General features: G+C 41.9%; 1 protein-coding gene across 2 annotated transcripts; it reads left to right on the top strand.

Moving 5' to 3' along the window:
- The first annotated feature begins 5 nt into the window (after positions 1–5).
- On the top strand, positions 6–21477 carry kif20bb (kinesin family member 20Bb). Of its 2 annotated transcripts, none has more exons than XM_064950810.1 (26): positions 6–82; positions 311–425; positions 614–703; positions 1046–1183; positions 1291–1429; positions 1637–1821; positions 1925–1979; positions 2111–2320; positions 2412–2595; positions 2681–2827; positions 2937–3099; positions 3198–3473; positions 6142–6281; positions 6367–6496; positions 8043–8247; positions 9943–10004; positions 10100–10219; positions 10353–10503; positions 10607–11764; positions 11870–11994; positions 12111–12278; positions 13547–13729; positions 17289–17354; positions 17438–17573; positions 17684–17817; positions 20613–21477. In XM_064950810.1, the coding sequence occupies exons 1-26, from the start codon at positions 27–29 to the stop codon at positions 20694–20696; spliced, it is 4620 nt and encodes a 1539-aa protein (XP_064806882.1). In that variant the 5' UTR covers positions 6–26; the 3' UTR covers positions 20697–21477. The 2 variants fall into 2 exon arrangements, with proteins under 2 accessions (XP_064806882.1, XP_064806883.1); XM_064950811.1 differs by having other exon boundaries at positions 10–95.
- The last annotated feature ends 937 nt before the right edge of the window (positions 21478–22414 follow it).

Genomic DNA, 22414 nt, shown 5'->3' with positions numbered 1-22414 from the left:
ACCGCGGTCAGCTTGTTCAAAAACGAATGGAGAGGACTGTAGCTAGCTACATCAATGTGTCGATGAATAAAAACACACAAACGTGAGTTATTACAGTAGGTTAACGATTTTTTAAAAATCTGATTACGAAAGATAGATGCATAACTTTGTTTTACTCTGTCTGTGTCAACGTGTTTGCTCTTCTCTCTTTCCAGCAAGACACAACAGTAACACAACGGCTAGCCTTGCCTCGGCTAATTAATTGTAGGCTAGCTAAAGAGTAACGTTAAAGGACTTCATCATAAACAATGTGAAATGTCTCTTTTTATAGAGTGATGGATACGTGTTTGGACAAGAAACCAGAGAGAGTGGGACCTATAGTTGTTGAGGATTTGAGAAAGGACTTGTTTGCTGATTTTTCTGCAATTGCATCTGCTCTGCCACAGGTTTGATTTTGTGAATCTTGTACTGCACTGGGATATTTCTTGATGTGACAAGCTAACGTTAGCTAACTAGGGGCTTATGTTATCAGATGTTTTAATATTATCTATATAGCTAGCAAAATTTGACAATTACTTTAACTAAAAAAAACACAATACCCCAAGCAATTATGTATATTAATCTCTCCCTACAGGATTGTGTATTATTTGAGAAAGAGCATCTGCGGGTCTACCTCAGGATACGTCCCTTTACCACAGTAGAGAATGAAAGTGGTGAATCTCAGGTATTGTCCCATGACACATACAGTACACTGAGATGAGGATCATGATTGACCAATTTGTAAGTCGCTCTGGATAAGAGCGTCTGCTAAATGACTTAAATGTAATGTAAATGCTGCAAAAGGACCTTGATATACTGTAAAGTCACATTCTTTATTATTTCCAGTTATTACAACCAATGAAAAGTACCCTTGGATTGGATGAATATGACTTAGAAAATCCTCAATAGGATTGCACCTGTGTCAAGACACTTCCTGCAGTAGCAATGGGCAGGATGGTCAGTCAGTGGTCCTTTGCTGATCAGAGTGCATTTGTTGACGTGCTCCTTTTCCTCTGTTTAAATCCAGGAATGTGTGTCCATGGAGCCACCAGACACGGTTTTACTCAGGGCTCCTAGGAGCTCTTTATCAACCAGACGACAAACCAGTCACGCTGATGGTGACAAACCAGTCACTCAGACCACCCAAAGATTTCAGTTTTCTCAGGTACGTCCTTTTCCAGCTGTTTAATTAGTAGCTATCTGTAAAGATTGGCTTATCAAAAAAATGGGTGGGGAGTGTGGCCATTTTTACTAAACTGTTTACCCCCCCAGGTATATGGCCCTGACACTACACAGAGGCAAATGTTTGATGGCACAGTGAAACGTCTGGTCAGAGATGTTCTAGAAGGAGGAAATTCTATTGTCTTCACATATGGAGTCACCAATGCCGGGAAGACATTCACATTCCTTGGTCAGAATTCTTTTAGCATGTTTCAATTTGCATTTGACATTTTATTGTTGGGTTAAGTAATTTTTCATAAGCTGTCTTACGTTTTATATACAGACAAATTTGCCCTTTGGCCTCTCGGTTTCATAACAGATGCTCACCACAATAAAAAAATAAATAAAGTGACTGCTACGGGTTCATGTTAAACACTTTGTCTATTTTTACTTCCAGGCCCTGAGAGTGATGGTGGAATTCTTCCAAGGTCTTTGAACGTGATCTTCAACAGCATCGAGGGCCGGGTCTATGCACAGAACAACATCAAACCACATCGATGCAGAGACTTCACTAGGCTCACAAAGGACCAGCAGGATGAAGAGTCTACTAATAAGCGAAACCTCATGAGACTGTCAAAGGAGGTGAGGTTTAACAGTAAAACCTCTCGCACAATTCCCCCCTGCTTTGCATTCTTAATGAAATGTAAATTAGTCTCATTCTACTTTCTTTCCCACTTTTCTTCAGAGTGATTTTCTGAAAAGCACAATGAGCTCCACTTGCAGGTCAACAATACTGGAGGGTAAGAAACTTGTTGCAGGCCAAGAGTATGCAAAGTACAGTAGCTATGTATTTTATGAGTTTCTTGATACTATGTGACACATTTTTCATTGTTACAATTAAAGATGTAATGTAAGATCTGTTGTTTGACAGGTTCCTCCTTGAGCGACATCAGTGATCAGGGGGAAGGAGACAGTTTCTGTCTGGATGTGGACTCTCACACTAAATACTCTGTGTGGGTTTCCTTTTGTGAAATCTACAATGAGAATATCTACGACCTACTGGAGCCCATTCCTAATGGCTCACATAGGAGAACCGTCCTTCGGCTGTCCCAAGACATCAAGGGAAACACCTTTGTGAAAGGTAATGTCACTTTGATTGAATATGTGATGAATTCGCCTCGAAGCTATGGGATTTCAGTTCATACAGAACATACGCATGGTTTCTCTTGTAGATTTAAAGTGGGTTCAAGTAAATAATTCAGAGGAGGCTTACAAAGTCCTGAAGATAGGAAAGAAGAACCAGAGTTTCTCCTGCACAAAGCTCAACAATGTCTCAAGCAGAAGCCATAGCATATTTTCCATTCGTATCTTGCGGATTGAAGATGTTGGAATACCCAGAGTCCACACAATTAGCGAGTAAGTGACCAAGTTATTCCATTTTTTTCTCCTGCTTTTCTCATGATTGTCTTGTTTTAATTCATAGTTGTATGTTATGTCTAAGGTTGTCGTTGTGTGATCTGGCTGGATCTGAGAGATGTGCAAAGACTCAGAATAAAGGAGTGCAGCTAAAAGAGGCTGGCAATATCAACACCTCATTGCTCACTCTGGGCAAATGCATCAATGCTCTGAGACTCAACCAACAAGCAAAGTGAGTATTTGACCTGTATACAGGTTTAGTCTTTTACAAACACAGACTGCATGTTTGTTTCTAATGAACCAATATAATGCTCCTTTCATCCTATGTAAATATTTTCCAGGTTCCAACAACATGTCCCCTTCAGAGAGAGCAAGCTCACACACTACCTCCAGGGCTTTTTCTGTGGTAGAGGGAAAGCCTGCATGATTGTCAACATCAACCAGTGTGCCTCCATGTACGATGAGACGCTCAACGTCCTCAAATTCTCTGCCATCGCCCAAAAGGTCAGCCAGAGGAGCTTTTTATAAGGAAAAGTAAGCTTGTGGTTCATAATATAGGTGGCCAAATTGCTAATTTATTTAATTTCTTTATGACTTCTCAGGTGGTGGTCCTCAACATCAAACCAGTCCCTGCCAATGCTCCAAAGAGATCTGCCAGGGATGTGTCCCTCATCATCAACAATGCTGGCTGCAAGAACCTGTGGAGTAGGAGGGAGAGCTCCATGGTGGCTTGGGAAACGACTCTAGAAGATGTGCAGGAAGATGGGGATGAAGAGGAGGATGATTATGAAGAAGAGGAAAGTTGCGATGAGAGCATGGCGGAGGAGACCATTCTGGAGGCGGGAGAAGAGGACAAGACGGTGCTTGAGGACTTCAATGTAGGTTATGTTCATATTCAGTATGTTGATATGCTGGTTCTTTTTCACTGACTTTACACAACTTTGAAAAATCCTCCTTTTTATAAGGAGGATGGGATCCACCTGAATAATTTGGGTTCCTGGATCCTTTCACAGCTTTATAAGGCTGCGTTGAGTGATTTTATCAATGGCCCAGCTCAATTAATCCCTACCATTGTGTCGCTGAGTTGTCATAATGCTTCAGCAAATTTACATTATCCCAGGGGCGTTGGTAGACACAAAGTAAGTAACCTAATTAATGTAGCTTAACAAACAAGGTTCATGAAATCAATAACTTGCTAATAACATGACATTCATATTCTGATTATCTCGGAAACTCACTTAGATGATACCTTTTGATAGTAGTTGCAGTACATGGTTATAACTAGAGGTCGACCGATTAATCGGAATGGCCGATTTAATTAGGGACGTTTTCATAACAATCGGAAATCTGTATATTTGCCAGAATTTTACGTAATTATGACATAACATTGAAGGTTGTGCAATGTAACAAGAATATTTGCAGGAAAGTGCTGTTTAAATGAATGCTTACGAGCCTGCTGCTGCCTACCAACTCAGTCCGACTGCTATATCAAATCATAGACTTAATTATAATATAATAACACACAGAAATACGAGCCTTAGGTCATTAATATGGTCGAATCCGGAAACTATAATTTCGAAAACAAAAAGTTTATTATTTCAGTGAAATACGGAACCGCTTTGGAGCACCTTAAATTAAATGTAGGGTAAAAAGGCAAACTCCGCTCCATCATTCATTGAATCAGATGGCTCATTCATCACACAACCCACTGATATTTTTTATTGGCAAGATTAGCTAACTTAGACATGACATGCCAGCAACACACACTGACCCTACACATCCAAGTTGAACTAAATCTATGCCTACTAGAAAGTGTGTGCCCTCAGACCTGGAGGGAAGCAAAAGTAATTATGCTACCTAAGAATAGTAAAGCCCCATTTACTGGCTCAAATAGTCAACCAGTCAGCCTTTTACATTAGTACATTTTTGGAGAAAATTGTGTTTGACCAGATGTCAAAGTGACGCAGCCATCTAAGGCACTGCATCTCGGTGCAAAAGGCGTCACTACAGTCCCTGGTTTGAATCCAGGCTGTATCACATCTGACCGTGATTGGGAGTCCCATAGGGCAACACCCAATTGGCTGGGGTAGGCCGTTATTGTAAATAGAAATTTGTTTTTAACTGACTTGCCTTGTTAAAAATAAATATTTTAGATCCTATTTTACTGTAAACAAATTGACTAGACTTTCAGCACGCTTATAGGGAAGGACATTCAACATGCACTGCATTTACATAAATGACTGGCTGAGTGAAATTGACAAGATTTTTGGGAGCTGTTTTGTTAGACTTCAGTGCGGTTTTTGACATTGTCGATCATAGTCTGCTGCTGGAAAACGTATGTGTTATGGCTTTACACCCCCTGTTATATTGTGGATAAAGCGTTGCCTGTCTAATCGAACACAGATGGTTTTCCTTTAATGGAAGTCTCTCCAACATAATCCAGGTCGAATCAGGAATTCCCCAGGGCAGCTGTTTAGGCCCCTTACTCTTTTCAATCTTTATTTATGACATTCCACTTGCTTTGAGTAAAGCCAGTGTGTCTATGTATGCGTATGACCCTATATTATACACGTCACCTACTACAGCGAGTGAAATCACTGCAACACTTAACAAAGGGCTGCAGTTTCCGAATGGCTGGCAAAGAATAAATTAGTCCTAAATATTTCAAAAACTAAAAGCATGGTATTTGGGACAAATCATTCACTAAACCTCAACTAAAACTTGTAATCCTGTGCAACGTGACTAAACTGCTCGGTTACCTTGGCTTGTAAACTGTCATGGTCAAAACATGTTGATACAACAGTAGCGAAGACGGGCAGAAGTCTGTCCATCATAAAGTGCTCCTCTGCCTTTTTAAAACCCCCTATCAACTAGACAGGTCCTACATGCCCTAGTTTTGTTGCACCTGGAATACTGTTCAGTCATCTGGTCAGGTGCCACAAAGAGGGGCCTCAAATTAAAATTGGCTCAGAATGGAGCAGCGCGGCTGGCACTTAAATGTACACTGAGAGCTAACATTAATATGCATGTAAATCTCTCATGGCTAAAAGTGGAGGAGAGATTGACTTCATTACTTGGAAGAAGTGTTGACATGTTGAATGCGCCGAGTTGTCTGTTTAAACGACTAGCACACAGCTCTGACACCCATGCATACCCCACGAGACATGCCACCTGAGGTCTCTTCATAATCCCCAAGTCAAGAACAGACTATGGGAGGCGCACAGTACTACGTAGAGCCATGGCTACATGGAACTCTTTACCACATCAGGTAACTGATGCAAGCAGTAGAATCAGATAAAATTTTAAAATCAACCTTTATGGAATGGCAGGGACTGTGACGAGACAGAGATTTTGTATTGTAGAGATGTGGTAGTTGTTTAGTGGCCTGAGGGAACACACTTATATGTTGTGAAAGGTGTTATGTAATATTTTAATTTGTGAATGTATCTAACTGCCCTAATGTTGCTTGACCGCAGGAATAGTAGCTGCTGCTAATGGGGATCCTTAAGTACAAATATAAAAGATGGATTTGATTGTGTATTTTAGGGCCAGTTTGCTCTGGTGGAGGAACCGAGGGAGAAACTTTTGAAGGAGGAAACTGAGAAATTGGCTTTGGAGTCTCAAATCCGTGAAGAGGTCACCATCGAGTTCATGGAGCTATTCTCCAAAATGGAAAGTGATTACAAGTAAGTAGTCGCATTTCCCTCTCTTTGAACAATCTGTCAATCTTGTCTGTAGATGCATTGACTGAACAATGTTTTTGTCATGCAGTGAGCGTCTTTCCAAAGAGAGAGAGATCATCGAGGACAGAGCGGACAAGAGGTTGGAGATCCTGAAGAATTTAGTCAGCAAAAGTGTCAGCAAGTGTGCAAGTGTCACTGGTGACGAGGAAATGACAAAGGTAAGTCATATTCACATCACAGGTGTCATGTCTCTGACTTATCATTAAATGTGAAGACTTATTTTATCAAATCCATTCTCTGTAATTATTATCACGTGATTAAACTAACTAGGAAGTCAATGTACCATGGAAAATGTTGGTTTAGAGAGTCATAATTTTCCGACAAACACTTCAAATATTTTAATATCTGATCAATTAGTCTTCTAATAATGAATTATTATTATTACCTTCCGTCAGCTTCATCTGAACCTCGTAAAATGATTGGTTATCTTCACAAACCCAGCCTTTACTTATAAATCATCCATTCACAAATTGGCTCAATATATTTACTAACTAATTAAACAATTACAGAATATACAATCCATAATAAAATTATACAGTTAGTGGACTAAACAAAAACAGTTTGGTTATAACACGATTGATTCAGAGAGAAGATATGGGGATTTTGGAAGGAAGACTAAGGAACATGGGTCTCTATCGGACCTGGGAAGCTATTCTCACAAATACATATGCCACTAACGATCGTTCATTCGGAAAAGCAATGCATTGTATTTACGTGAAGTTTGCTTCGATTGTTGAGCTGGTGATGTGAGGCTCTGGTTTACACAGTCGATGTTGCCATGGTCCTTTGTAGATACTTCCGGGTTGTCGTGTGAGAGGTTCATGTGATCTGAGGTTTATCTCACTCTGGAGATGTTTCTACGTCGGTGTTCTCGTACTAGATTTGCGCATATGTTCAGCTGCAGTCTGATATATGATAGTTTAGTATGCACCTCTTTAGGTGATCAATAGTTCAGAGCTCATACCATTTAACGTGTGGAGCAAGCTCTCTCGGTTCCTGGTCTGTGGAGTTGAAATTATAATAAGACCTTTTAAACGTGAGTACAAGTCCTCACGTTATTTGGAACTGAGTTGACTTTTCGTCATGGAGGCTTTTATTCAAGAGTGGAAAGGGGGTTGGTTAATTTCCAACCAATGTCTATTCACTTGGGTGTTGCTACTGACTTAATTTAACTTGACATGAGAAGCCAATTCTCAAATTTTTAAAGATTAACATTACATAATTTTGCAAATAGTTTAATGTTTACTCATTAATTTTATTCAATAATTAGATGCAAGCCTCATAACTGAGGAACCTGTATAAACAGAGTTAGATCAATGTTGTTGTATTGTCTTTCATGAGGTCACAAACATGAAACAAACTGGACCGGGTCAATGCTGGCTTCTCCACTGACCGTTTACACGTTCTTCAAAATAGGAATACTGGTAAATGGTCAAATTCTGGGATGTAGTAGAATTTGTTCTACTGTGACCCTCTCTCCTTTATGGCATGGTCAGGGAAACCAGATTCTCTGCAAGAAATGTACAAAGTGATTGTAAAGTCATAACTGCCCATCTAAGGGGGGGGGGTGTTCACATCTATGCTGTTAGTGTCGTGACACGGGTTGTATTTTCTGCATGATCTGATATTATAACTTCACCACTAACATCCTTATCTGTCCTTGTTTAATGAGTTGAGTTCGGATGTCTTTGTTGTCCCTCGCAGGAGGATAAGGTAGAGCTCTTGGAGGGGATCATTGATGCAATGCGAGGTGACCTGGCTAGAATCAGGAGGGATGCGGAGGCTGCACAGACCTGTTTGGTGGACCTGCCTGAGTCTCCTGGCACTGTAGCCAGCCCGAGGAAGCAAGTGGATGACTTATCAGAGGAGCTCCTCAAGACCCAGCAGCAACTCCACCTCAAAACAAATGGTGTGTGTGTATAGTATGTCTCAACTAACTGTGATTTTTTTTTTTCTTTTTTTTTTCATGTCTGATAAATATTCAGGATTTAGCTTAAAGGGATGCCTTGGGATTTTGGCAATGATGCCCTTTATCTACTTCCCCAGAGTCAGATGAACTCATAGACATAAAAATGGTATCCATGTGTCCAGTATGAAGGAAGTTGGAGGTAGTTTTGCATGCCGATGCTAACTAATGTTAGTGCAATGACTGGAAGTCCATGGGTATTTTCTAGCATCCTTCCTTCATACTGGACAGAGATCTGACTCTGGGGAAGTAGAGTGCCTTTGGAAAGTATTCAGACCCACACAATATCCCATAATGGCATACTGAAATCAGGTTTTTAGAAATGTTTGAAAATGTATTCAAAATGGATACCTTATTTACATTAGTATTGCGACCCTTTGCTATGAGACTTGAAATTGAGGTCAGATGCATCCTGTTTCCATTGATCATCCCTGAGATATTTCTTCAACTTGACTGGAGTCCACCTGTGGTAAATTCAATTGTTTGGACATGATTTGGAAAGGCACACATTTGTCTATAGAAGAGCCCACAGCTGTCAGAGAAAAAACCAAGCCATGAGGTTGAAGGAATTGTCCGTAGATCTCTGAGACAGGATTGCGTCAAGGCACAGATCTGGGGAAGGGTACCAACATTTTTTTGCAGTATTGAAGGTCTCCAAGAACAGTGGCCTCCATCATTCTTCAATGGAAGTAGTTTGGAACCACCAAGACTATTCCTAGAGCTGGCTGCCCGGCCAAACTGAGCTATCGAGGGAGAAGGGCCTTGCTCAGGGTGGTGACCAAGAACCCGATGGTAACTCTGACAGAGCTCTGGAGTTCCTCTGTGGAGATGGGAGAACCTTCCAGATGAAAAACCATCTCTGCAGCACTCCACCAATCAGGCCTTTATGGTAGAGTGGCCAGACGGAAGCCACTCCTCAGTAAAAGGCACATGACAGCCCGCTTTGAGTTTGCCAAAAAGGAACCTTAAGACCCTAGTCTGATGAAACCAAGATTAAACTCTTTGGCCTGAATGTAAAGTGTCACATCTGGAGGAAACCAGGTACATCCATATGGTGAAGCATGGTGGTGTCAGCATCATGCTGTGGGTATGTTTTTCAGGGACTGGGAGACAAGTAAAGATCGAGGCAAAGATTAAACGGAGAAATATACAGAGATCCTTGGTGAAAACCAGCTCCAGAGCGCTCAGGACCTCCGACTGGGGTGAACGTTCACCTTCTAACAGGACAATGACCCTAAGCGCAGAGCCAAGACAACGCAGAAGTGGCTTTGGGACAAGTCTCTGAATGTTCTTGAGTGGCCCAGCCATATTCCGAACTTTAACCCAATCAAACAGCTCTGGAGAGACCTGAAAATAGCTGTGCAGCGACTCCCCATCCAACCTGGCAGTTGAGAGAATCTGCAGAGTGGAATGAGAGAGACTCCCCAAATACAGATGTGCCACGTTTGTAGCGTCATACCCAAGAAGACTCGAGGTTCTAGTCGCAGCCAAAGGTGCTTCCAACAAAGTAAATGGTCTGAATACTTAAGTAAATATGATTTAGATAAGGGGGGGAAACGTGTTAATACATTTTTGAATAAGGTTGTAATGTCACAATTCCCAAGTATCCCTTTAAGTGTGTTTTCTCTCTGTTTACAGAAGTGGACGAAATGAGCATGGAATTGAAACAATTGTGCGGGCAGCTAGAGGATGCGAAGGAGGTAAGCCTGGCTGATATTGAGATGTGTTTTGTTCCATGTGAATACTGAAAGGTTGGCTTAGAGTTAATTGTTCTCCACATTTTGGTTTTATGCAGAATTTGGAATCTCAGACACGGACGTTTGAGGCCTTAATGGAAATCTGCCATGAGAAAGATGACATGATTACCAAGCTGCAGGAAGCAATAGACCAGAATAGTGAGGCTGCAACTAGGGATGTAAGTAAATTACTTACTTGAACTACTGATTTCATACTTGTATTAATGGTGCATACGGGGGTGCTTTGTAATCTGTCAATCACAGAACCTCTATATGATAATATGCATTCCATTTCACTATTTTTGTCAACAGGCGGCCTTGGTTGACTCCATCAAGAATGAGATTCTGAGCTTGAAACAGAATTGTAAGTGTATGAGTCGGGAAAGTCCCAGTGCTGAGGAGGGCAGGAATTGCCATGCTGATGTCCTGGAAAACCTTGATGATCAGCCTGCCCTGAAGAAAGGTAGTCATAAAAGATGAAAGGAGTAACATCTTGTATCGGGGCTAATGGTCCTTTATTTACTTTTAGAGTTCTGTATGTGTCTGACCAGCTCCTCTCTCTCCAGGGAGTCTTGAGGATGAGCGTGTTATTCTAGCAGGCGAGTTGGAGAAACTCCAGGCGGAATGTCATCAAAAAGACATGACCATTTCACAGTTAAAAGAAGAACATGAGGCGATGGTTCAGAAGTTGGAGACAGTCAAAGGAGAGATAAAAAGAATGAACGAAAACACCGATGAGCTCAAACGCGAGAAGGTTTCGTTCGAACAGACCTTACAGAAGCTCGCCAACGATTTGGAGGAGCAGACGGGTGACTGTGAAGCTGTGATGGCTTTGCTGGAGAAAGAGAGGAAAGAGACAGCCAGGCTCTCTAAAGACAACAAAGCACTGGTCAACGGCATCTTCCAGCTCCAGCAGACATCACAGAAAGCAGAGTCTTCAGTGAAAACTCTCCAAACAGAACTTATCGAACAGACTGAGAGGTCCGCCAATCTTTCAGAGGAGCTAGAGGCAGCCAGAGCACTCTTGAAGGAGCTCGAAGACAAATCTAACGAAACATCCAAAACCATTGAATCCTTGACTTTGGAAACTGAACGACTCCAGAAGGAAGCGGAGGAACTGAAGGTCTCTTCTGTGCAGAGGAACGACTCAAAGTTCCATGACACCATAGATGCCATGAAAAGGGAGTGTGAGAGTGTGGTGGAACAGTTGCTCCAGAAGAGCCAGTGGATAGCTGACCTGGAGCAGGAGCTCAACCAGGTCAGAGAGCAGCTCTCTGGACAGGAAGAACTCTGCAGCCAACTGAGACATGAGCTAGAGACACTGCGGTCAGAGGCACAATTCAACCTGCAGGACTACGAATTAGAGAAGGGGGCTTACAATGAAATTACGAAGAGTTACTCTGACCTCGAACAAATGGCAGGCCACCTGAAGGAGCGAATCGTGGACCTGGAGGTTCAGGTGCAGGCTTCTGGAGGCAGCTCTGAGAGGGTTGTGGAGTTGGAGAAGCAGCTGGCTGAGAGGGAGGCCCAGTGTGGAACTCTGCAAGCGAGACTAGTGGTGGCTCAGCAGAAACTGTCCCAGGTGGAAGAAAGTCATATAAATAAGTCCAAGGAGAAGGTGATTGAAGACATGCGTCTTGCACTGACAGAGCAGGAGAGGACACAAACAGAACAAGAGCAGATTCTGGAGGCTAAGATGAAAGAGATTGCGGCTTTAAGTCGAGGTGAGTGGTCACACGATTTAAAAAGAAAATACCCACTGATTTAACCATGTCTTCATTCAGTGTTTGGGGGGAATTTGCACCAATGTCTAAATTTTTGCATTTCAGAGCTGACGAGTTTGAAGGACAGCTGCCTTCCAAAAAACGTGAACAGTGCCAAGTTTTCTCATGTGATCAACTGTGCTGGCGAGAACGTGAAGCAGGAACGTCAGCGGACTGAAGAGCGCTTGAAGGTAAGAGCTGCCGTTTGATCACAGATACTCACACTCATTCTCAAAGTCTCTCTGAAACTCTAGCAATTTACGTTTCTGTTTGAGGGAAGTAATCATTCCTTTTGATGTCCTCCTAGCTGGTTAATGAGCAGCATGAGGTGGAGAACCAGAAGTGCCTTGAAAAGAGGGCAATTCTGATGGAGGGAGCCGACGGGCCAGAGCAGGAGGAGAGTCAGTGCCTGGCTCCAGAGTTGATGAGGGAGTGTCAAAAGGAGCTCTGCCGTAGCGCGCTGCAGACTGAAAAGGTAATGGGATCATCCTGACTCTGATTTAATAAACACATTAGAACTGCTGGCCTTTATGGCATCTCTGGGTGAGAGGAAGTACTCAATGGAGTTTCAGAGTGTAGGAAGCGGGAAGTTGCTGAATGACATTCAGAATATGGGTTTCTGTGACCTAATCCCTAGTTTCTGCATAATTTAGCGGGACATTGCTAACCTTTTATCTTTCTAATCTCTGAGGATCACATAAATTCTAATAGCATTAACGTTGATCCATACATCATTGAAGTTACCAGCCTGTGTCTTATCACTTTCCCTCTAAATTATATGTATGTAGTTGCAGGGAAAGTGGGTGCACTTCACACAGCAATTGACAATATTTCTCACCATAAGTATTGTCTGCCCTTTTAAGCTAATGTCTGTTTTCCAGGTGAAATTGTCTAAACAACCTTCAGAAAAAGAAGAGTGTCTCTATAGTTGAGGCTCTCAAATTAGAGATGCAGGAGAGAAACGCAGAGAAAGAGCACAAGCTCAGGGAGCTCCATGACCACTTCAATTTCCAAACACAAGATGTCAGTATACATCAGAGAATAATTTATACTGAACAAAAATATAAAAGCATCATGCAACAATTTTAAACGATTTGACTGAGTTACAGTTCATATAAGGAAATCATTCAATTGAAATAAATTCATTAGGCCCTAATCTATGGATTTCACATGACTGGTCAGGGGCGCAGCCATGGGTGGGCCTGGGAGGGCCACCCTCTGGGGAGCCAGGAGATCCTGGGCTGCGGTTTTTACACGTGGTCTGCGGTTGAGGCTGGTTGGACTTACTTATTCTCTAAAACGACATTGGAGGCGAAGCGGCTTATGGTAGAGAAATGAACATTACATTCTCTGGCAATAGTTCATTCCTGCAGTCAGCATGCCAATTGCACGCTCCCTCAACTTGAATTATCTTGGCAAAGGAGAAATGCTTACTAATAGGGATGTTAGCAAATTTTTGCACAACATTTGAAGGAAATAAGTGTATGGAAAATTTCAGAGGTATTTTATTTCCGCTCATGAAACATGGGACCAACACTTTACATGTTGCGTTTTATAGTTTTGTTCAGTATAGCTGCTTCTCATGTTTGACTATTTTCTTATCGTTTTTTTTTTTTTTTTTTTTTTTGCAATTTCAGCCACAAAATCAGGGATGGACTCATCCCGGTAAGGGTGTAAAGAAACATTCATATTTGATGAATTGGATAATAAATAGTGGTGTGTGATGTTGGTCTGTCTGGGCAGGTACTGGACTCCCCGCAGGTGTCCACAGATGGCAGGCGAGAGCTTTGCTTCCCCAAGCTGGAGAGCCAGTTCACCCCTCTGCACCCCAACAAGCTGAACGTCCGGAGGCAGGGAGAGAACAAGTCTGTGAACATCAAAATCACCCGCTCAGCCAGGAAGAGGAATAGCAACGAGATGGAGAAGGTACATTTCAAAGTGTGTGTGTGATAGGATAACGGATATGTCTAGAAAAGAAGGTCCAGAAGACATTTGACTGAAAACCATAACATTTTTAAAATGTGTTATTGTCACATGCATGCATTGAGTTATTGAGCTTGTTTTGGTTGATTTCATGCGGCAACCTTCCATTTGGGCCTTATTCTATTGTACTGATCAACATTTGCATAGAAGAAACAATCTTCTTTTTTTAAGTGTGCGCTCTGTAAGACCATTCCTTCATTCTCTCATACAAACACTTAGTTTGAGGCTTGGGCAAAGATAGTCTTGACTGGGAGAGACGTAAGGCAGGCGCTGGGGCGATTATTTGAATTAATAACGTTTTTGGTGACAATCGGCTTTGAAATTAGCAATATTTTTGCATTATGGTTCTAGCCTGTAATGGACATTGTTTTGCGAACAGTAATTCATGTTTTCAACGTTTCTACATGCTTTGTTGCCTTATTCAAGTATGTTAACTCCTCTGCTGCATGAGCGGTGATGCAGCCAAGACTCAGTGAGTGCAGTGGTTCCTCGGGACCGACTAGAGCTGGCAATGAGTAAGTGGAGCAGGCACGGTGCTCTTGCACTATAAGGGGACATCGGCTGTGCTGATTGAGAGACTTGGTCCTCTCTCAATCAGTAGACAACGTGAAATACTTTTGACAGAACTGCCGGTAGGAACAAATTCTAGTACCGAACCGTTTTTCAGGTTCTATTAAGAAAAGGTACAGAAGTTTTAGTATACCGTGCAACACTAATAGGTGCAGTGAAATGTGGTGTTTTACTGGGTCAGCCATAGTAATATGGCACCCCTGGAGCAAATTAGGGATAAGTGTCTTGCTCAAGGGCACATCAACAGATTATTCACCTTGTCAGTTTGGGTATTTGAACCAGCGACTCTTTGGTTACTGGTCCAACGCTCTAACCACTAGGCTAACATGGCATATCAAATTTATTTTTCACATGTGGCGAATACAACAGGTGTGGACTTTACCGTGAAACATAACTACATATCCATTCAATCTCATTACACTTCCTCCAAAATGTAGGCATGGAGAGCCAGTTCTGTCACTGGGTTGCCTTGCATTTGATTTAGTTTGTGTTTGTGCATGCATGTGTGAGAGATTTGAGTTTGAGGTGGAGGGGATGAGAACGAGAACATCTTAACAAACAGACTGGGTATTACCCAGCCCTTCCAGAGACCAAGCCGCATATAGACAACTATAAACACAACAGTGTCTGTCCTCTCTCGCTGCACTGACAAACTACCTCAAAGCAACCCTTCTCTTTGTTCAGTAGGATTAAGGTCAGTGAACAATAATAACAACCCTACAGAAGCTGAATTGTATAGATAGTGGCTTTGCGTTAACGTTCAGTCCAGAGGACCTTTCCAAACATTGTTATTGTATTATCCTGCTAAATCAACCCCCCCGTATGGCTTTCACTAACAGACCTATGCCAAAGGAACAAGAGCAACGTCAACAGATGAGGCTTATAAACAGTTGTGGGAACCTGGAACTACAAGCACAATCCCTTCAGTCAGATTGGACAGTATTAAGGTCCTGGTTGCTTTTCCTCCTTTTATTAGATACTTTGGAAAAAGTGGTAACAGATTTAATCAGAGCCCTTTGAAATTAGATCCCAATTATGCTATACATATAGCAGAAGAAGGATGGCACCATTTTGAATTGATGTGCTGAAAAATTGACCCCTTTATTGTAGTGGCAGCCCTGCTTCTAGCTCCTAAGCAATTTTGGAGTATTTTTCTGTGTGTGTGTGTGTGTGTGTGTGTGTGTGTGTGTGTGTGTGTGTGTGTGTGTGTGTGTTATTTCTTACATTATTTTTTTGTGTTATTACATACAGCCGGAAATAACTTTTTGGATATCAGAGCAGTGCTAACCCACCAGCATTAAGAAATACAGCTTTCACGAATTGGATGCTTTGTTCGTACCCCCAGGGGCAATTGACCTTATTCCAGAGGCTGCTCCAAAACACCACTGGCGGAGAAGAGGTATTCGGAGTGGACTTCTGGTCCGACTCAGGAGGCGTACACACATCCACCGCTTCTGAGTATATATTACTCGCTAATGTTCAGTCTCTGGATAATAAAGTAGACTAGCTCAGGGTGAGGATCTCCTTCCAAAGAGACGTACTGTTTTACAGAATCATGGCTCTTTCGGGATATACTGTCCCCAGCCATTCAGCCATCTAGGTCCTCAGTACATCGCGCCGACAGGAATAAAGAACTCTCCGGGAAGAAGAGGCTGTGGTGTATGTTTCATGATTAACTACTCCTGGTGTGTTTGATAACATACCGAAACTCGGGTCCTTTGGTTCACCCAACCTAGAATACCTCACAATCAAATGCCAACCGTATTACCTCCCAAGAGGAGTCTCTTCGGTTATAGTCACAGCCGTGTATATTCCCCCTCAAGTCGTTACCACGTCGGTCCTCAAAGAACTACACTGGACTTTATGCAAACTGGAAACCACATAGCTTAAGGCCGCATTTATTGTAGATGGGGATTTTAACAAAGCAATTTTTGAGAAACACTTCCAAAGTTCTACCAACACATTGACTGTAGTACTCACTCTGGTAAAGCATTGGACCTTCATTAAGCTTCGGGCCCTGGGTCTGAACCCCGCCCTGTACAACTGGGTCCTGGACTTCCTGATGAGCTGCCCCTAGGTGGTGAAGGTAGGAAACAACACCTCCACTTCGCTGATCCTCAACACAGGGGCCCCACAGGGGTATGTGCTCAGCACCCTCCTGTACTCCCATGACTGGCCATGCACACTTCTAATTCAATCATCAAGTTTGCAGATGACACAACAGTAGTAAGCCTGATTACCAACAATGACGACACAGCCTACAGGGAGGAGGTGAGGGCCCTGGGAGAGTGGTGCCAGGAAAATAACCTCCCACTCAATGTCAACAAAACAATGGCGCTGCTCATGGACTTCAGGAAACTGCAGAGGGCGCACACCCCTATCCACACAGACGAAACTGCGGTGGAGAAGGTGGAAAGCTTCAAGTTCCCCGGTGTACACATCACTGACGATCTGAAATGGTCCAACCACACAGACAGTGTGGTGAAGAAGGCGCAACTGCACCTCTTCAACCTCCGCAGGCTGAAGAAATTTGACGTTGTCCCCTAAAACCCTCAAACGTTTACAGATGCATAATTGAAAGCATCCTGTCGGGCTGTATCACCGACTGGTACAGCAACATCGTCTGCAACCGCAGGGCTCTGCCCAACGCATCACCAGAGGCAAACTACCTGCCCTCCAGGACACCTACATCACTCGTTGTCACAGGAAGGCTGAAAAAGATCATCAATTTCTTAATTCCATTCTTTTTCCTTTTAGATTTGTGTATTAATGTGAATCATGTTTAGATACTACTGCATTGTTGGCGCTAGGAACACAAGCATTTCGCTAAACCCGCAATAACATCTGCTAAATATGTGTATGTGACCAGTAAAATTTGATTTGATACAACACTGTGTGTCACTAATCCTGAAATGTTCTCACTGTCCCTTAGGGCCCTGTGGAAAGTGAGAACAAAAAGAATATCAAGTTGAGGGTGAACAACAGAGTGAACATGCAGGTGAGAAGAGAATCTAGACTTATAATCCTATTTGACTGTCACTAGTAAAGCTTATCCTGTGTATATATATGTCATGTCAACAGTCGCCGACAGTGCTCGGTGTAAAAACAGACCAGAACAAGCAATGGACACCAGCAAGTCTGAAAGCCAAAAAGGATGGAACCGTCCAGAAGATTGGAGACTTCATCCAGAGTTCCCCAACTCTCCTTGGGGGCGAAGGTTAGCAAGACTTGGCTGTTGTCCTTTACTGATGTCAATGTTCTGTACACACATCAGACATTCAGTTATATATATATATACACACACTACATGTCTGTCTCTATTCATAGCTAAGTCAATTATGGGGATTGTAAATGGAAGATCTACCAAGCGAGAGAGAGCCACATCAGTGAAACCGAAAAGGACCAAGCGGAAGCTGTACAAGACCGAGATCTCCTCTCCTCTGGACATCTCATCTCTTCCGGTGAGTGGCAACTGGGTGGAACTTGGCCTCAGAAGCCCAGGCTTCTTATGTTCTCTTTGAAAGCCTGGGAAAATTCTCCTCGGGAAGCCAATAAAAAGGGGTAGTGTTTGCTGCCCTACAATGGCAAAAGCAGTAACTGTTCCAACAGTAAAGCCATTCTCAGTTTCAATGTTTTTGTTTTGTTAGCCAGCTATTATGTTGTTGTAGGTCGATAAGTGATGTATCTTTATTATTAATTAATATTTTATGCATATCAACCATGACCACTGATTTAATGTATGAACCCTAAAATGCAGACTGCACGCTGCCTTTGTATGACCTTAAACAACTATATGGGTAAGGCAAAGCGAGCAATCAACGATCTGTAAATGTGTTTGTCCAACTTTCGTATAAATGTTTCTGTTAGATGGAAACTATTTGAGTTCCAATTGCATTTAATGGTTTAATGTAGTTATGTCTTCATGTTTTGAATGTTGTATTGTAGTAACCCTCAAGCAATTTTCTGCCATAAGGTAAGGACTATTTCTTCACACAGAAAGTTTATACTTAAAAATATATATATATTTGACTGCAGTGTCTACAATCCAAATGTGTTCATCTGACTTAATTGTTGTTTTTCTGTTTTGACTTGTATGGTATTTATTTGACTTAGTGGTCGTGGTTGATATGCGTAAAAAAAACGACTTCATAATAACATAAAGCATCAGTGTTTCATCACTTGTCTACCTACAACATACAGTTGAAGTCGGAAGTTTACATTTAAACTCAGTCTTTCACATTTCCTGACATTTAATCCCTGTAAAAATTCCCTGTTTTTAGATCAGTTAGGATCACCACTTTTATTTTAATAATGTGAAATATCAGAATAAGTAGTTATTTATTTCAGCTTTTATTTCTTTCATCATATTCCCAGTGGGTCAGCAGTTTACATACACTCAATTAGTATTTGTTAGCCTTGCCTTTAAATTGTTTAACTTGGGTCAAACGTTTCGGGTAGCCTTCCATAAGCTTCCCACAAGAAGTTGGGTGAATTTTGGCCCATTTCTCCTGACAGAGCTGGTGTAACTGAGTTTGGTCTGTAGGCCTCCTTGCTCGCAAATGCTTTTTCAGTTCTGCCCACACATTTTCTATAGGATTGAGGTCAGGGCTTTGTGATGGCCACTCCAATACCTTGACTTTGTGGTCCTAAAGCCATTTTGTCACAACTTTGGAAGCATGCTTGGGGTCATTGTCCATTTGGAGGACCCATTTGCGACCAAGCTTTAACTTCCAGCCTGATGTCGAGATGTTGCTTCAATATATCCACATAATTTTCCAACCTCATGATGCCATCTATTTTGTGAAGTGCACCAGTCCCTCCTGCAGTAAAGCACCCCCACAACATGATGCTGCCACCCCCGTTCTTCACGGTTGGGATGGTGTTCTTCGGCTTGCAAGCGTCCCCCTTTTTTCCTCCAAACATAATGATGGTCATTATCGCCAAACAGTTCTATATTTGTTTCATCAGACCAGAGAACATTTCTCCAAAAAGTACGATCTTTGTCCCCAAGTGCAGTTGCAATCCGTGGTCTGGCTTTTTCATGGCAGTTTTGGAGCAGTGGCTTCTTCCTTGCTGAGCGGCCTTTCAGGTTATGTCAATATAGGACTCATTTTACTGTGGATATAGATACTTTTGTACCTGTTTCCTCCAGCATCTTCAAGGTCCTTTGCTGCTGTTCTGGGATTGATTTGCACTTTTCGTACCACAGTATGTTCATCTCTAGGAGACAACGCGTCTCCTTCCTGAGTGGTATGACGGCTGCGTGGTCCCATGGTGTTTATATTTGCGTACTATTGTTTGTACAGATGAACATGGTACCTTCAGGCATTTGGAAATCCCAAGGATGAACCAGACGTGTTCTTGGCTGATTTTTTTTCCTTCCCATGATGTCAAGCAAAGAGGCACTGAGTTTGAAGGTAGGCCTTCAAATGCATCCACAGGTAAACCTCCAATTGACTCAAATGATGTCAATTAGCCTGTCAGAAGCTTCTAAAATGTGACATTATTTTCTGGAATATTCCAAGCTGTTTAAAGGCACAGTCAACTTAGTGTATGTAAACCTCTGAACCACTGGAATTGTGATACTGTGAAGTAATGTCTGTAAACAATTGTTGGGTAAATTATTTGTCGTGCACAAAGTAGATGTCCTAACCGACTTGCCAAAACTATAGTGTAACAAGAAATTTGTGGAGTGGTTGAAAAACGTGTTTTTAATGACTCCAACCTAAGTGTATGTAAACTTCCGACTTCAACTGTATTTGTCTGGACAGCAAATGAACTGTAAAGCCAATTTTCATAGTTTCACTGTTTGTGTTACTGTTCTTTGCCTTTGTGTGGCAGAGCTGGTAACTGCATTCAGAACACAGTGGACCAAAACCAAAGTGTTTGCCTTGCTTTTTACTTTGTAGGTACTGCAGGTTTCACACAAAATAACTCTTCTACTTAAACTTTGTCTGACATGGTAGGGTAATGGGCACAGGAAAACAAGAATTCCTCTCCTGGGGAGAAATGTCATTTCTAATTAGAGCTAATCAAATATGAGCGTTAACAGCCAGTGAGCGTTTCCAATGACAAAACAAAAATCCAATACTGAAGTTTTCCATACTTGCATTAAGATTTGGAAGGATGGTCCGATGTCTCATCAGGTGGTGGGACTTTGATGGTTTCTGTGTAAAAACGGGCTGTTTTTAAAGAATCTAGGTGGCATTAACAAACGACTGGTGCAAGCTAATATTCTTTTGTTCTTATGTTGCAGATCATTGGTCTTGATCACGATGAGAAAGAAAGCGACCATCTAATTATCAGGAGGCAGCTTAGATCAAGAACAGCAAGGAAATGACTTTGTCAACAGTGGCCAGGAGTTGATATTGCTGACTTGATTTAAAAACTATTGTTAGAAAACTAGCCATGTACATATGTGAATATTTTCTTATTTTGTTTCTCATTCTTTTACATTATGTTTTAAACTCTTTTTTTATATTTTTTTTTATTGAAAATAGTATACAGTGGGGCAAAAAAGTATTTGGTCAGCCACCAATTGTGCAAGTTTTCCCACTTAAAAAGATGAGGCATGTATGTTTTCATCATAGGTACACTTTAACTATAACAGACAAAATGAGAAAAATCCAGAAAATCACATTGTCATAGTTGAAGTGTACCTATGATGATGAAAAGTACAGGCCTCATCTTTTTAAGTGGTAGAACTTACACAATTGGTGGCTGACTAAATACTTTTTTGCCCCACACACACTATAGGAAACATGGCAAGTACCAAACCGTTTTATAAATGTACATTGGAGACCCAGCCTGTGATTGGAGCGCAGTAGACAAGGGACACATTGGAGGATGGAGTATTGTTTTGTCCTGCTCGAATGGGGCCAAAAGTGTTGAATGTCATGGTCATTTATTTTAGTGGCAGCTGTCAGGGGTGGTTGTCATCTGAAGAGAGTAAATAATACAGCTCATCTCTCACCCCTTCTCTGTGGTGGGCCCCTGAGAGATCCCACTCTCACAGCCAGTCGGGTTCAGTCTCAAGTGGGCAATTTAATGGGACAGTTGCCAGTGTTTGTCTACGTCATTGCTGTTGTCATTGAAAACATGTCTCTGATTAAATGCATTTTCTCTGCATTGCCTCGCTGTTTCTTGTAAATAATAGACAATGCATTAGAATTCATAATAGCCTCCAGGAATTGAAGTCGGGTTAAAGCCACTTCAATAGAAAATGGGGGGCAAGATTGTGCAGATAGACTTTCTGACATCTAAGCAACTTTGCAATATATATATTTTTTGTATATTACTGCATTGTTGGTGCTAGGAGCACAAGTGTTTCCCTACACCCGCAATAACAGCTGCTAAATATGTGTAAGCGACCAATAAGATTTGGACCATCTGTTTAGCAGGGTATCAAGAGACCATTGATTTATCTTGTTTACTCCCATCAGCACTTTTTTAAAAACAGTTGGATAGCAATCTGTGTCTCAGGATCCCGTGGGGAGAAACCAAGTAGAACATCCTGTTGAGGGTAAACGTGCAGGTGAGAAGAGAATATGGAATCTACTCAACTATATCACTATGCTACAAATTGATGCATCTAATCTCTGAACTTTGCTTGTTAAATTTCTACTGTATCTTGTCCCATGTCAACAGCCCTCTACAGTTGTCAATGAATAAGGAGACCACAAAGAAGAAACTCCACTAAGTCTGTCTTAAGGTTCACATCCTTTTTGCCTGTCTTCCTTTTAATGTTCCCCAACTGCTCAGCAGTAAACATTAGCAAGGCTATTGATTTATCTAGTTTACTACTATCAGCACTTTAGAAACATTTGGATAACAATCAAATCAAAGTTTCTTTGTCATGTGTGCCGAATACAACTGGTGTCGACCTTACAGTGAAATGCAAATAGTCTGGGTAGCCGTTTGATTACCTGTTCAGGAGTCTTATGGCTTGGGAGTAAAAGCTGTTGAGAAGCCTTTTGGTCCTAGACTTGGCGTTCCGGTACCGCTTGCCATGCGGTAGCAGAGGGAACAGTCTATGGCAAAAAAAAATGGGGCATTCCT

This window comes from Oncorhynchus masou, chromosome 31 (assembly GCF_036934945.1).
Source record: "Oncorhynchus masou masou isolate Uvic2021 chromosome 31, UVic_Omas_1.1, whole genome shotgun sequence".
NCBI lineage: Eukaryota > Metazoa > Chordata > Actinopteri > Salmoniformes > Salmonidae > Oncorhynchus > Oncorhynchus masou.
Note: the sequence above shows the minus strand (reverse complement) of the source record. Positions and strands in the feature narration are given on the sequence as shown.